The sequence below is a fragment of the Taeniopygia guttata genome, chromosome 4, assembly GCF_048771995.1.
Source record: "Taeniopygia guttata chromosome 4, bTaeGut7.mat, whole genome shotgun sequence".
Taxonomy (NCBI): domain Eukaryota; kingdom Metazoa; phylum Chordata; class Aves; order Passeriformes; family Estrildidae; genus Taeniopygia; species Taeniopygia guttata.
The window spans coordinates 69557501-69572874 of NC_133028.1; the positions used below are offsets into that span (position 1 = coordinate 69557501).

The following is a 15374-nucleotide window of genomic DNA, read 5'->3' on the forward strand; positions in this document are numbered from 1 at the left end:
CCAGGATGTTGCCAGAATTGTATCTTTGGGGCCCCCATCCCCTCACAGCATTCAGTGGCTCCATCCTGGGGAGCACTTCTTTCAGGGGAGCAGCAATTGCACATGAAACTTCGATGACCACTGAGAAATAAGAGAGAGACCTGTGATAAAAAAACCTTTTCTTAAAGAATAAGAGCAACAATTTATCCACAGCGCTTGAGCAGCTTCAATATCCATATGACACAGCATTTAATTCCATCTCCTGATCTGATCTTGGCAAAAGGAAGAGTCACCTGCCCTCGGTGTAAATATGTAGTACACAAAATACTGTCAAGAAACCCACTTTTAATAAATATCTGTAGCTCTCACTCCTATACACAAGTACTTTACAGCGCCGTGCCGGAAGGAGCGCGGCCGGCTGGGCTGGGACAAGGTGAGGATGGACATAAATTAGTTATTGCAGTCGGATGCATGGTGGGCGGGGAGGTTTGGAGTTGATCCACGCTGGAAATGTAAGTATCTCTCACACCTTGAAATCCACCTTGAAACTGCTTTAAACACCAGCCCTTGGAATGCTCACAGGGCAGAACTTATGGCCGGCACCTGGCACTGGAGCAATACAGGTAAACAGTTGTGGGACAGCACAAAACTCCGACAATAATGCTGATTTCCTGAATTTACCCAACAGCAGAAATGGTGCTCGTCTGTTTCCAGGGAGACACGAGTCCTGAGGGTTCATTCGGTCTGTGGCAAGTGTTTCATTGAGTGTCCATGCCTGGTCCTGCCTGCAGTGGGGCATTTCCTGCAGTGGGGGTGTTCGGAGCCCAAAGCCACAGGGCTGCTGAGGTTAGGGCAACTTTTGGGCCCAGAGCTGGACGGAGCCCTCAGTGACTCCCACTCACTGCCAGAAGGGTTCCTTTAGTGTTTCCTCTGCTTGTCCCAGCTGGCCAGGGAATGAGGGGTGGGAGGGGGCCGGGAGCACCAGAAAGTGAACCAGCACTTCTTGTCCTTTGTATTTACAGGGGACAACCTGTGCCCTGCAGTGCCCTGCCCGGGGCATGCAGCGCGCTCCGCAGTGTCCAGAGGTCAGGGAGTCACACACAGAGTGCCAAACAGCCCCTTTCTTTCCATGGCTGTCCTGCACAAGCCTTCCTCCTCATCGTTCCACGGGGGCAGCCCTCGGAGGCCATCGCTTCCCTGTGCGCCCCTCACCCTTCCCGGAGGTCCTGGCTGGCGCAGGAGCCCCCGCTGCCATCTTCTCTGCTGGCACCGGAGGCAGAGCTGTGGCCAGTGCCGGGGCACTACCAGAGCTGAGGCTGCTGCTGTTGGCAGGGGACTGGTGCAGGAAAGCCAACAGCCGTGAAGTCTTCCCAGCCACAGGAACTCTCCAGTGCGGAATGCTGGCACCTCTGGGCTCGGGGCTGGATGGCGGGATGCGCCGCTCAGGCTGCTGTGCTTCCAAAGGCAGCCGGCTTGGAGAGCTGCTCCCGGGCAGGAGCGGAGCCTGGGCGGGCACCGCGGGCGTGGGCACCGTCGGAGCCCTCGGCAGGTTGCCCGGATCCAGTGCTGCATCCCTGTCAGTCCCAGCCCCTCCAGATGGTGGGAAGCTGCTGCTTCGCCGGCTGCAGGACTCGCAGCACAGCTTGTGGTAGCCAGGGATGGAGCAGTATCGGGCCAGCACTTCCATCTGGCAGAAGATGGATTTGTCTCCCAGGCAGGGCTCGTCTGTAAAACAAATGTCCCGGGGATGGGAACCCAATGATGGGCACTTGGGAAAGAGCACACTGCGTCTTTAGAGGAGCACAGACAGCAATTCCCAGTGCTAACCTCCCAGAGCTCCCTCACACACTGGCTATGTCCTACCCACCCCAAATCCCTTCCCTTACAGCCTGAGAGGACATCATCCATCAGCAGCATTAAAGCCAAGGCAATCGTCCCTCCCAGAAATTAAATCCCAAGCAATAGCCCTCGGAGATGCCGGAAAAGAAAAAGTTCGAGTCAGATGAAGTTTTGTTCAGATTAAGTTTGGTGTTTTGCAGGGACTAAATGGAACTGTAGAACTGATGGAGAGCTGTAACAGTGGGTCACACCTGAGGTGCCCTGAAGGCAGGGATTTACATCCCTTTCCTCAAGAAAAAGAATTTCCAGAGGCTCTTCTGGAAGCTTTGAACCAAAATCAGCTTTCTTCAGGGAAAGATTTCCTCCAGGGGCTGCCTCACCATGGGCCAGAAATGCATCCAGCCACTGCCTTCTCCTGCTTTAAAATATCAGCTGGAGCCTGAGCTCAGGCTGGGAGAAAATCAGCTCAGTCTCAAGGAACAAATTCTATGGAATATAGACTTGTAATTGTCCTGATCCTGCTGAGCTTCCTCAGAACCCTTGCTGGCTCCTGACAAACCTGGTGCAAAAGTAGCAGCTCTGCATGGGAATACCCATGCTCCATGAGGCACTGTGAGGATATTCCAGCCTCAGCATGGAATTCTGGGCTATAGCTGCAATTCCTTTTGCCTAACCATAGTGACAGTGACCCTTATTTGGTCCTGTCCTCTCATGGTTCATTTTGGAGTATCCATTTGTGCTGGTTTAGATTCCACGACTCCACCCACAGTGTGGAGGTTTGGGGTTATGCTTCTGTACTTCCAGCAGGTTCCATAAGGACCCAAAGCGGATCCCGGCTGTCCGGTCTTGGGGAAAACACCTGCACCTGCCAGGAGCTCTGACTGCTTTTCCTATGATTCCTGAGCAGTATCAGGGCCACCACGAGGGAGTTAAAGCCCCAATAAACCCCAAATCCTACCACGAAGGAGTTAAAACCCCAATAAACCCCAGATCCTACAGAGTGAATAATCCAAAGGAAGAAATCCATTGTTGTCATAAAAAGCTTCAAAACCTGTTTAAAATTCTATGGAAACAATGTCATGGATTCCCAGGAACCTCATTAATGCTCTTGGTTCCATGTTCATGTATTTGCTTGCAGAACTTACCCTGGGATTTAGAGGTCAAGCAGGGTTTGTTTTGGATTGACCTTCACCTCCGGCCCCAGTTTGTGCCAACACGACTTGGGCCAATGTGGTTAAACCCTGTTTGTGCACATGCACAGGACAGACCCCAGCGTGGGGAGCTGTGACATCCTGAGACTGCTGGACTGAAGGCAAGAGAGAATCTGCACTCTGTGTGTGACCCCTCTGCCAGCACGGCGCTCTCCAGGGAGGAATCATGCCCCCCCCTGCAGCCATTCCTGCCGTTCTCTTACCATCACATGGAGCGAGTTTACAAGCCCTCACGGATTCCGGCCGTTCCCCCTCGCACCGATCCCCAGCGCGGCACAGCACCTGCCGGCTCTCCGTCCCCTCCCCGCAGGTCACCGAGCACTGTCGGACACAGAGGGCACAGGTCAGGGCATCCTGTGTCACAGCCCTTGGCAGAAATTCCCATGTGCCAGCCATGGCTTCTGGGACAGGCTGGTGCTGCCCCCACCCTCCGCTGCCCACCTGGGACCAGGGCCCGGCTTTCCACGGCGCGGGGCACGGCACCCGGTTGCAGGACCGCCGGCTCTCGGGGCGATCCCCGCTGCAGAACTTGGCGTGGACGGAGCGGTTGGTGCCGTCTGCAAGAGGCTGGATGCAGCGCACCGTGCGGAGCTGGTAGCCAGAATTCCCACATGTTTTGGTGCAGTGTTCCCACTCATCTGCTGCCCAGCTGGGAAGGGAAATGATTTCAGACATCATTAACTGTTAACCTTTTTGTCCTGCTGTGGCTGCCTCATCCCTGGAGCAAGCTCATCTAGTGGAAAAACTCCCTTCCCATGGCAGGGGGTGGAAAGAGATGAGCTTTAAGGTGCCTCCCAAGCCAATCTATTCCATGATTTTTTATATACATATATATACATATACACTACAACCACCCAATCAGATTAGTATCCATGCTTACACAGGTAGAAACTCCCCTCCATATGCAGGAACTGCCGGCTGGAAAGCTGTCAGCATGCCCTCAAATTCATCCCACCCGATCTGCCTGTGGCTATCCTGTCTGAAGGAATAATCCTTGCTCTCTGTGCCCAGCCGCACTCACAGGGGCTCTGTGCACTCCTGCAGGTTGCACATCCTACGGATGGGCTTTGGCTTTTTGCTGCCTTCGCAAAAGCTTCGATGAACCATCTTGTTGTCACTCTTCCTGCGGCACCCATACTTGGTGTACTGGAACCCTGGGAAACATGTCAGAGGAATGAGAAGAATCAGATCCTTGTTAGAATGTTTGGCTTAAATAGGGTTTTCTGGCCTAGTAAATGGGTTTACAGGACAGGTATTTTGGTATTTGCATTCCCCATTATTTGCTTAAGAGCCATGGACAGGCTATGAGTACAGGGAATGATCAGGAGCATCAATGCCTGAGTTTGGGCATCCAAAGCAGCTTTGGGGTCTGAATTTAAACACCAAAAGAAGCCTTTTTCTTCCTAGGCTGGAAGTGTGACACCTGGGAACAATCATGCACTTCAGGTATTTTAAGCCTGAGCCCTAAAATAACAAACTGCTGTTAAAAAAGGGAAACCAAGAATCTAAATCATTCCCTTCCTCCAGTTTCTTGGCAATTTGTCCCTTGTTACAGGTGCCTCATCCCTGGCTCACCTCCACCGCAGGGTTTGGAGCACTGGGACCAGCTCTTCAAGGCCCACTCAAAGGTGTCTGTGTCCTCCCGCAGCACATTGTTGCTGTGGATGGTCGGCACCGAATCTTCATGGATGATGTATCTGTAGGTCAGGCTGGATCTGGTGTCATTCTCCCGAGGAATGATCTAGGAATAAGCAAACACAAACCCAGCACTGGTATTGATTCCTCTGCTAAGTACAGACACCAAGGTCTGGCTCTGGGATAGTCCCTAAGGCTGAGCTCAACAGGTCACCCACCAGCACCACCACGGCATCATGCAGGGGCCCGTCCGTGTGCAGCGTTTCCGTGTTGTCCTCGATGCTGTACTCCCACTGCACGCCCAGATCGATGAAGGATCGGGATCTGGCCTCCTCCCCTTTCCCATTCAGGATGTAGTGTCCTGTAGCCTGGTTCTTGATTGCTGGGAGGAGTGAGAGCAGAGCCTGTCGTGCCTCCCCCGCACTGGCAGCAATCGGGGTGGCACGGGGAGGGGTATTTCCATCAGATTATGAAAAAAACAGATTTTCATCACATTTTACTTTGCTCTGTGCACACAGGTGTGTCCCAGATGCTAAAATCCGTAAGTGATGCTAAAATCTGTAAGTGAAGAGCTGAGGAATAGGAGCCCTGTGGAACTGCCTGGGTTTGGGCTTCCACAGCACACCTCAACAGCCAGGTACAGCAGAGACTATGATGATGACCATGATGATGTCTCAATTAGAAGCCAATTCATTAAGTGCTGGAATCACAGAATGGTTTGGATTGGAAGGGACCCTAAAGATCATTCAGTTCCAACACCCACTGCTCTTCTGTACAGCTTTTTGCAATGCACTGTAGGAATAATTAAAAGATACCGAATTAGGTTCATCCTGGCAGCTCCCACTTTCATGTGAGTCATCACAATCCTTGGTTAGTACACATGCAAGTTTGGGTCAGTTTAATATTTTGGAGAATTCACATGAGGAGATGTTTGTTTGCTGAGCTGTAGGACTGCAGGACTAAGCCCTGAGCAGGCAATTTGGAAAGCCCACATTTCACTCGTACCAAACTTGAGCAGAAAAACACTTACCAAGAAAGTGAGGAGAGGCCTCGTCTTCTTGGATAAACACATGTCGAGCCCCGGGAGGGATATCAAACATCTTAAGGTAGCCTTTGGCATGTGCAGGGTCAGTGGAGGCAGCAGGGAGGGAAAGAGAAAGGAACAGCCATGGTCAGGAGTGCAGGGCACGCCCCAGCTCTGCTTGCAGGAGAGGGCATCCAGCAGCCATGGATGAGCAGGGCCAGGAGGCATGGAGCCAATCAGTTTGTAACGGGTGGGACAGGCCCTCCCTGGGCTCTTCTCTTCCAGGGAGAGAAGGGACACCAGTTACAGATGGATTTGCCACTTTCCACCTGGGATCAGTTTAATATTTATGGCCGGGCTGCTCCAAGCAGGATCTATCAACAATTCAGGCACAGAGATGTTTCCTGTGTTCCTCAGCACACGAGAACACAAGCACATGTCTTTCTCACTACTTTCCCAAATCAGTCCTCAGCCAGGTTGTTGGATTGGAACTTACCGATTGCCCTTTCAGATGGTCATGTCTGCAGCGAAAGTAAAAAGTTGTTCCCAAAGAAAAGTGTTCTGAGTTGCAATTTCAGTTATTTACCCGTGCAAATCACAAGTAATTAGAGTAAAATTAAGGAAGCACTGCCATTAGGAAGACTAGAATACCTTCTAGGGATGGGTCACAGATCAAGACTTAATCAAGAGTCCTCTAAGTTCTCTGAGTGCATGGCATTTTCATATTCCTGTTATTTTCTTTTTAACAACTGCAGATTTAATTAAGCAAAATCACTGGATTCTGGGACTACTGGATGTACTGGCACTCTGTCCTGCCCCTGACATACACAGCTGTCCGTGTCCACAGGAAGATAGGAACTGCCATTCCCATGGATGCCTCTCTCCCTACAAGCCGTTGCACTTACCAGAATGTTTTGAGCCTCCTTTGTCCCAGAAAGGGAAATACTCTGAGCTCCTCTGGTCTTCCCTTAAACAGAACACCTGGAATTAGTGTCCTGAGAGCCAAGTCTGGTCATTCCACTGATTGGGTGTCACCCAAATGCTCTTTACAAGCAAAAGATATAAATTACATAATAGACAAATCCATTTACAGGAGATTTGGACACATCTGGGCAAGACGACCAGTCCATGGAAGTCAGACAATCCGGGCCAGATTTTAGGTTGGGTACTTGCAGAAACTGTTTTCTAGAGACTTTAATTCTTTTTGAGCACCTCTTGCTTACATGTTTCCCTGTAGAAAGAGGTCTATTAGCCTTCTTAATGACCAGATTACCCAGGCTAGAGAAAATCTATCAGCATTCCCTGAACACCTCCATCACTTCCATATCCATCCACAATCAGGGGCCAATGGACAGCAGCCTGTCCTGAACAGGCTGAGAGATGGGCCTCATGGGATGCTGCTACATCCATTATTCCCAAGGTTTGAACGATTATGGCATTATCTCGTGTCTGTGAGTGTCACACAAACCCCAGAGGCAGCAGGAGTTCCAGCCAGCTGTAGGCAGCTGTTATTCCTACCGAGCTTTTTGGGAGTGCGGGTGTAGGTCCCCTTCACGGTCCGGCAGTGGGAGTCATCCCCTCCGCAGACGCCGCACTTGTCCTCAGCCTTGCTGGAGCCAATTTCCTTGTCACAGCCCACTTTCTGCAGAAAAAGGGGCAAGACTGGATATTAGGAGGGAATTCTTTCCTGTAACGGTGCTGGGGCCCTGGCACAGGTTGCCCAGAGAAGGTGTGGCTGTCCCATCCCTGGAAGTGTTCAAAGTCAGGTTGGATGGTGCTTGGAAGTAAATAGCAGGGGGGTGGAACTGATGGTCTTTGAGGTCCCTTTCAGCCCAAAACCAGTCTGGGATTCTATGATAAGAAACAATGAGTGGAAGACAAGCAGAGCATTTCCCTGGAACAGGTCTGTGCCGTTCTCTCATTTAATTTAAATCTCAAGGAATCAGAGGAATACAGTGCTGCAAATATGGAATTTAGAGACATCTGCAAAGTCTCTCTCTGCCTGTGAGCTGTTCCCATGAGTTGTCCCTGGAGCAGGTGCCACTCACCACACATTCCCCACGGACACAGATGCTGTAGGGATCCCTGTAGGAGCAGCGAGTCCCGTCGTGCACCGGCTGCTTCATATGAGCCACATCCCCCGTTTCTCGGGACTGGCAGTAGAGGTGGCATCTCTTGGGAGCTGTGGAGCCAAGGAAAAGAAAGGGCTGCATGGAGGATGGTGGTGCAGGTCTGTTCCCCACAACATCCCATCCATGGAGCGAGGAGTGAGAAGGGACAGGCAGGTTTGGGGGTGAGGATGGGGGCCGAGCAGTGGAATGATGTGGTTTGGGAAGGAATGTGTGGATTGTGGGGATTTTTTTTGGGAAAAGGGGCATTTTGGGGGAAAATGGGGATGTTTGGACAGAAACATGGGGATTTAGGGCAAAACTGGTGTATTTGAGACACAATGTGGCCATTTGGGGTAAAAAGTATCCATTTTAGGGATAAAAAGGCAATTTGAAGTCCTAAAGGTGAACTGTAGGGCTAAACTGGAGGCCTGGGGGGAAATGGGGGATTTTGGGTGAAAATGGAGGAATTAGGGCAAGAGCTCTGATTTTGAGACATAATTCTGCAACTTCGGAATAAAAATGTCAACTTTAGGAATAAAGGAGCAAGTCTGGGGGGAAAGTTGGGACTCTGGTGGTAAAAAGGGCAAATTTGGGTCAGAGTAGAGAAAATGCAGGTTAAAATCAGGGATTTAGGGCAAGTTTGCTATTTTTTACATATAATGCGTTAATTTAGGGTCAAAACTGTGAATTTTAGGGATAAATAAGAGAGCAATTGATTGATTGGGGCTAAAATGGAAAAATTTGAGTTACAGCAGGGAATTTGGGTATTAAAATACGGATTTAAGGCAAAATTATTGATTTTCAGAGAAAACGGATAGATGGATGGGGTGGGAACCAACTTATTTGCTTTTCTGGGAGTTCTGGGCCTGTCCCTGAGATATCCAGGCCAAGGGGAATGGCTTCAAACCCTTTCAAGTGTCACTAAAGGCCCAGAGCAGGACGCACGGTCAGGGTGCTCGTAGGGCAGCCAGTGGTGTCGGCTGCCCTGGAACTCGAAGTGGGAATTGCGCTGCTGGCACTGCTGTGCCCTGAAGTCCTCAAAGTGCTTCGGACACTCCTCGGTGCTGCACAGCTGGAACTCAAAATTGACCCCAGCGCAATCGTCGCCTCCATTGATGGGCCTGTGAGAAGAAAACATTCCAGAGATTTTCATCAGGGGGAAGTTGTTCCCTTCGAGGGTGCTGAGGCCCTGGCACAGGCTGCCCAGAGAAGCTGTGGCTGCCCCATCCCTGGAAGTGTCCAAGGGCAAGCTGGACAGGGCTTGGAGTAACCTGGAATAGTGCAAAATGTCGCTGCCCATGGCAGGAGGTAGAATGGGATGGTTGTAAGGTGTCTGCCAACCCAGACCAATCTGGGATTCTGTAACTCTATGGACTTCTTGAATTTTCCAAAAATGATCCCATTTCGAGGGGCCTGAACAGAATGTCCACCCAAAACCCAAATACCATTGCAAGTGGCCCCTCTGAGGACACCCAGGCGGGTGTAACTCCTACACCTACATTGGATTGTTGCACTGGCGCGTGCGGAAGCGAACCCCGGTCCCACAAGTCCGTGAGCAGGAGCCAAACTTGGTCCAGGGTCCCCAGTGTCCATCCTGCTTCAACTGGTTGGTGTTCTTCCACATGCAGTGACCCTTGTAGCACCACTGATGGAATTGGGGCAGGAAACAGGTGAGAACAGACACAATCCCCAAATCAAACTATGAACACTGTACAGCAACATTTTGCCGCTGCCTGGGGCAAATTCAGATTGTACAAGCGACTCTCATGTATTTCAAAATAAAGGGAATTTGCTAAAAATAAACCCCAGGCACCTGAGTATAATTTTATAATTGAAAATGGATTGGCAGCAGGACACCCACTAATGGGGATATTAAAGGGAAAAACTGGCCGCTAATCCTCAGCCTACACTAACATTTGCCACAGGGTGTCTGGACAGTGAGTTCTGAGCAGCCATCCCACAGTAACAGCATCATCTGCTTCCCTGGATTCCTAAAGGCACTTCACAGAAACTTTGCAGATGAGACAGAACCCAAAAAACATAACAAAGAGGTCACAGAACAGGTTTCACCTCAGCTGGAATCTCTGCCCAAAATGTGCTACAGCAAACCTTGTACAGCTCCCAGAATATCGCAGTGGGAAAGCACAGCTCCCGCTTTCCCCATGTTCTCGCTTCACCCCAGCAATTCCAGGCAATTCCCCGCTCCCCTCTGTGCCCTTCAGCCCAGATGGATGTAACTGTTGGTCTTTTTCCCAAGACAAACAGAGTGCAAAGGCCAGACTCACTTTTCCTGGGGCACACTCGGTGCCATCGAGGGGAGGTCCTTTCTTGGTCTTGCAGAAGTAGGGGTTATCAGGATGGCTGCACCACAGCTGCTTGCACGGATCAAAGGTTCGGAACTGAAAAACAAAGAGAGACCAAATGCAGAACATGAGATTTTTTTATACTTTTTGGATAAGCAAATACTTTTGTATTTTTTTTTTACACTTTATTTGTACCTTTTATTTTATTTCTACTTTTTGGAAAAGAACCAACCCACTCCATAGATTCTATCTCACACACCCCAATGAGCCTGGCATCCTCAGGGCAGTTCTTATTCCCTGCATCCCCTGCAGTCCAGGGCTAGTGAAAAGAGGAAAGACACCCAGAAGTGGGACAAAAATGAGATTTTGTTTTCCTTTCCTTTCTTGGGATTGCTCTCACCAGTCTGTGCCATGTGGACCATGCTGCCACTCATTTTCCCATTATTCCACAGGACCCAGAGGACTGAGTTTCCCCCATAAATATCCCTCTGCTCTTTACAGATCTCTTTAAATACTCCATTAACTTCTCTCCAATGATTGTGGCACTGAAGAACTCCTGTCAGGCCACAGTCCCTTGCTGTGTGCCTCTGCCTGGGTGTCTGGACGTACTGCTGTGCACATCCTGTAGCCCACGCCGAAGTCAAAACGGCACTGCTCGTCCATGGAATAGTTGATGCCTGGCAGCTCAGGAAGCTTGGGCCAGTCATGCTCAAAGGGGTCATCAAGAAGACAGTCATAAGAGCTATGGAAAGAGACACAGGAAAAAAATACCATGAGAATATGTATACTTCTAATTCCTGCCACATCCCTGGAACTGTCCAAGGCCAGGTTGGCTGGGGCTTTCTTGGAGCAACCTGATCTAGTGGAAGGTGTCCCTGTCTATGGCAGGGGCTTTGTAATGAGATGAGCTTTAATGTCCCTTCCAACCCAAACCAGTCTGGGATTCTGTGACAATCTGAGGCCTATTCCAAATCCCACTGGAGTTAGAGGGGTCATTCCACAGACTTTTCATCCCGAGCAGATGGGCTGTGGAACAGCCCCATGTGAGGACACAGCCTTCATGGGTTGGAGCTTTTCTAACAGAGATTTGAAGGGAAAGAGGGTCTGAAAAAAGAGGGATCAGAGGCTGGCTGCACCAGGGAGGCCTTACTGGATGTATCTCCTGAGCTCCTGGCCACTGCAGCGCGACCAGTGGTAGCGGTGGAAGGCGGCCTGCACCAAGGGGGCCATGACACTGCCCATCGCCGTCTCGTCCCCACATCTGTTCCCTTGCCCATCGTGCTCCATGCCCAGCCTGGAACAAAGAACCCCCCTCAGAGCTACTGCAAAAACAACTGTAAGGAAAAAGCTATGGAAGAGGTACCAAATCTGACCCACCAGCACAAGCGGTTGAGGAAAGGGCAGTGAAGGACACTCAAACCAGCTCCTGTCATTACTGCCTGGACCTCCCAGGTCCCTTCCTGACCTTTCCCTCACCCCAGAGAAAACAAGTTCACCCTGCTTCCCCTTCCTTTCTTCCCCCACTTGTCTGTCCATTGCTTCAACCACTACTGCGTTCCCAGGGGGCTGGAAATAAAACCAGGACAGCTTCCATAGAGCCATTAAATCCAACACCCTTGGTGCAAGCAGGAGGTGCAGCACAGCATTTTGGTGTGATCTGATGGTAAAAGTGGTACTTACACGTGCCCAGTCTCATGAGCAACAACAAAGGCTGATGAAAACCCGTCCTCATGGTTGAGGGTGCAGCTCCGGACCGGGTGGCACATGCCCGTCACAGGAGCGTATCCTACAGAGAGACATCAGGGCTGAGTCTTGTGCTCAGCACATGGATTTTAAATGAGAACCCCCAGTAAACTTCCTCAGGAAAAGCTAACATCACTCTAAGGCCAGGGCAGCCTGCCTGGCTCCTCATCCTGACCAGTGCCAGCTCTGACACATCCCAAACTTGGGAGTTCCTGCCCATTATCATTAGTTCCCTGAGGCCAGAGGATGGATGCAGGTGTCAGAGTGGCTGGGATGTCTATAAATGGACATCTGTGATGAAAGATGCAATAAAATAAAGGGGAGTGGAATGCCACGTGCATTGAGGTTCCCAGTGATCCCTGCACACACAGGAGTTTGAAGAGAGCTAAGAAGTATTTATTTAAAACTCTCAAGAGAAAAATTCAATCTGTGGTTGAATATAAATGGCAAGGACTCATGGGAAGGTCTCCTTGCTTTTGAAAAAGCTTGTGGAATGAACAAGACAGGGAGCTCACAATGCAATTCCCAATTTTTCCTCTTTTCTGGCAGATGCCAGCCAAGAAACACCGAGCCCAGAGCTCTGCTCCAGGTCAGCTGCATTACCTTGCATACCAGCGGGCCCAAAATCTTGCCTGGTTAAGAAGATGGCATGGTCGTGGTGCTCGGCGTGGCTGGGGTCTGACTTCTGCTGCTGATAGGCCCAGCGGCACACGTTCTCCAGGCTGCGTGAGGGGTTCCCCCTTTCGATCAGGCTGATGGACTGAGAGAGCCACACGTTAGACCCAGCGGCTCCTGGAAGCAGCCACTGCAGCAGAGGTTGGATTTTCTGCCCAGGAGGTGAGGGTGGAGAAGGGGCTCGCTCACCTTCGCATACCCCAACATGATCATCCGGACCAGCACGACGTTGATGTGAACACCCAGGGATTCGTCGTGGTAAATTTCATTCACCTGAGGAAAAAAAAAAGAGGAAAAATTAAAAAGGAAAAAAAAAAACCACTGATGATACCAAGGGAACTTCCAAGGCCACAGAGATGTTTTTTCAAGGCCTTGTACCACTACTGTCCTCAGAAGAGGATTCAAGTCGCGGATCATTTCTGCTCAGTGTAAAGTATCGATTCACTTCCTGTCATCACATACCCCTTTCACATGGAACTTTGGGAAGCACATGTCAAGCCTCCTCTTCATGTTTCATGGATGAGAGCTCAAAGGAAAGGGGATTGGGAAAAAGACTTCAAGTACAAACACTGGAAATCACAGAATCCCAGACTGATTTCTGGTGCATCCCATTCTGGTGGAAGAATCCCCTTCCACCCCTCTGCCATGGGCAGGAACACCTTCCACTAGAGCAGGTTGCTCCAAGCCTTGTCCAACCCGGCCTGGAGCACTTCCAGTGCTTCTTGTTTTGAAGAGTATTTTTTTTAGGAGCAACTTATACTGCTGCCCTACTTTTTCAAGATCAGTTAGAATTCTGTGGTCAATTTTGTACTAAAAAGAGGCTTTGTGGAAGGGAAGTTAGAAAAACAGAATTATGCAGATGGGCCAAAAGTTGTCCTTCTTGAGGCCCTTCCCTGTGTCTGGGAAGGTGAGAAATGTCCTGGCACCAGAGTGTGAAACATCCGTAGGTCCTCAATGAAGCTCCTCATTCCCCTAAAAACAAAATAAATATTATATTATGGGCAACTGGTGAGAAATAAACACCCCTGTTCAGAGGCTGGTGGGTTTGAGCAGGAGTTAGAGGGGTTGTTTTATTTTTCAGTCAGGCTAAACAGAACTTCCCCGCAGGGAAAAAGGTCACTGAGAGCTGTCCAGACTGCAGGCCCTGGCACGAGAATTTCAGCCCATGGTTTAAACCTGAAATCCCTGAGGCTGAGAGCAGTGTCAGCAGGGCAGTGGGACAGAGAATGAGCACAGAGCTCAGGCTGCCTGTCCTGTGAAGCAATCATCCTAAAGTCTTATTTCTCCCCATTAATGAAAAAGCATTGCTCCCACAAAGACCTGGGCTAGGATAAATGTTCACAACTTTCCTTGTGCCAATAGACAACAGGGGAGTTTTCTAGACACAGGAATGATTTCCCTGGAGATGAAAAGGACCCTGTAGCTGACCTTAAGCTTCAAGTCTTCAAGATTTCCCCCCAACCCCTATTTTAACCCATTCTCTGGATGGCTCTGGGCAGCAGGGTGTCAGCTCGCTCTGCCTTTGGCCCCACAGCTGCTCCCAGCAGATGGAGCCGCAGGCATGGGAAAAACATGGAAGTGGTCTGGGCCATGGATCAACCCTGCTGCTCACTGAAAAGGTTTTAAAAGCAAAAGGACAATATTCTGCAATAAAGTATAATGGAGATTTAATGTTGATGTTCCATGGTGTATGTGGGAAAAAGGAGATGATTCTCTGAGTGATGTGCTGGAAAACATCACATTGGTTGGGTTAAATTCATACAGGAATATTTTTTTTTCTGCTCATATTCTAAGTTTTCAAATTTAGAAGCTCTGTAAATCCAATGAATAATTTTTAAATTATTCCAGGAATAAAAGAGTGTAAAACATATAAGAATCATTCCTACATCCAAAAAATCATTGTTAATGGGAATCATTATGGGAATAATTAGTCCCTCATCTTCATCCCTAAGAGATTGTTTTTATTTCCTGGAAAACCTTATGATCCCACAGTTTCTAAGACAGATCTACTGGTATTACCAGAAGGTCTGCTGTCAGAGAGCCATTGAGAGTCCAGAACCCCTTTTCTTCTATGTATTTATGCTTTAATCAGTTTTTCTCCAGAACCGTGTTGTGTGGGAGAAGCTCAGAATTACTAGAAATGGATCAAGTTTACTTTTTTCCCTTACTATTTTTCAACTATTTCCTCATTATTGGAAATATCCTCGAATGTGTCCTAGGAAGGAAACTACTGTGAAAAAGATGAATGAAATGAAAATCTTAAAACCACAAAACCTTCTCCAGCAGCAGTTCCAGCAGAATGATCCCATTGCTATTCTTCCCAAACCTGGTGCTCCTACAAGAGCCCCCAACAGCCATTCCAGCTCCCAAACGATACTCACGATGTTCATGAGGGTGAGGAGGTAGTTTTGGACGTGCTCTTTGCCGTGGAATCGGACAACAGAGTCGTCCACTCCCAGCAGCACCTCGATGTTGTGGTCGTTGTCTCCCGCGTGGCGGCGGCGCCGCAGGGTCTCGTTCAGCTGCTGCTCAATGTGGCCATGCAGGGAACTCAGTGCTCCAAGGCCAGCGAGGAGGGACTCTGCAAGGACAGTCTGCCATCAGTGCAGTCCTAGTTCCTGTCCCATCCCTGGAAGTGCTCAAGGACAGGCTGGATGGGGCTTGGAGTAACCTGATCTGGTGGAAGGGTGTTCCTGCCCCTGGCAGGGGGTTGGAAATGGGTGGTCTTTAAGGTCTCTCCCAACCCAGCCCATTCTGTGGTTCCATTATACGATCAATGGAATTCTAGTTCCATTTCAGAAATATCCTCCCACAAAGCATCCTCACCTGTGGTAACCACAGAATTACCACTTCT

General features: G+C 49.7%; 1 protein-coding gene and 1 long non-coding RNA gene across 2 annotated transcripts in view; one reads left to right on the top strand and one right to left on the bottom strand.

Annotated features, from left to right (window-relative positions):
• LOC121469938 (uncharacterized) overlaps positions 1-347 on the top strand; it is a 1946-nt gene extending 1599 nt beyond the window's left edge. The window contains exon 2 of the long non-coding RNA XR_005980296.2: positions 1-347. This exon is cut by the window's left edge and continues 192 nt beyond it. This is a non-coding gene — a long non-coding RNA (uncharacterized lncRNA).
• Positions 305-15374, bottom strand: part of ADAMTS3 (ADAM metallopeptidase with thrombospondin type 1 motif 3) — a 56674-nt gene continuing 41604 nt past the window's right edge. Inside the window, exons 5-22 of the mRNA XM_030272218.4 lie at positions 14902-15101; positions 12710-12793; positions 12449-12605; positions 11783-11888; positions 11253-11396; positions 10712-10844; positions 10085-10198; positions 9299-9444; positions 8745-8920; positions 7737-7870; positions 7207-7330; positions 5695-5775; positions 4883-5046; positions 4605-4770; positions 4051-4183; positions 3471-3678; positions 3233-3350; positions 305-1704 (exon numbers count right to left, since the gene is read on the bottom strand). Of these exons, the coding sequence (XP_030128078.4) occupies positions 1136-1704; positions 3233-3350; positions 3471-3678; positions 4051-4183; positions 4605-4770; positions 4883-5046; positions 5695-5775; positions 7207-7330; positions 7737-7870; positions 8745-8920; positions 9299-9444; positions 10085-10198; positions 10712-10844; positions 11253-11396; positions 11783-11888; positions 12449-12605; positions 12710-12793; positions 14902-15101 (2957 nt within the window). The 3' untranslated portion in view covers positions 305-1135. The remainder of the gene's footprint in view (positions 1705-3232; positions 3351-3470; positions 3679-4050; positions 4184-4604; positions 4771-4882; positions 5047-5694; positions 5776-7206; positions 7331-7736; positions 7871-8744; positions 8921-9298; positions 9445-10084; positions 10199-10711; positions 10845-11252; positions 11397-11782; positions 11889-12448; positions 12606-12709; positions 12794-14901; positions 15102-15374) is intronic.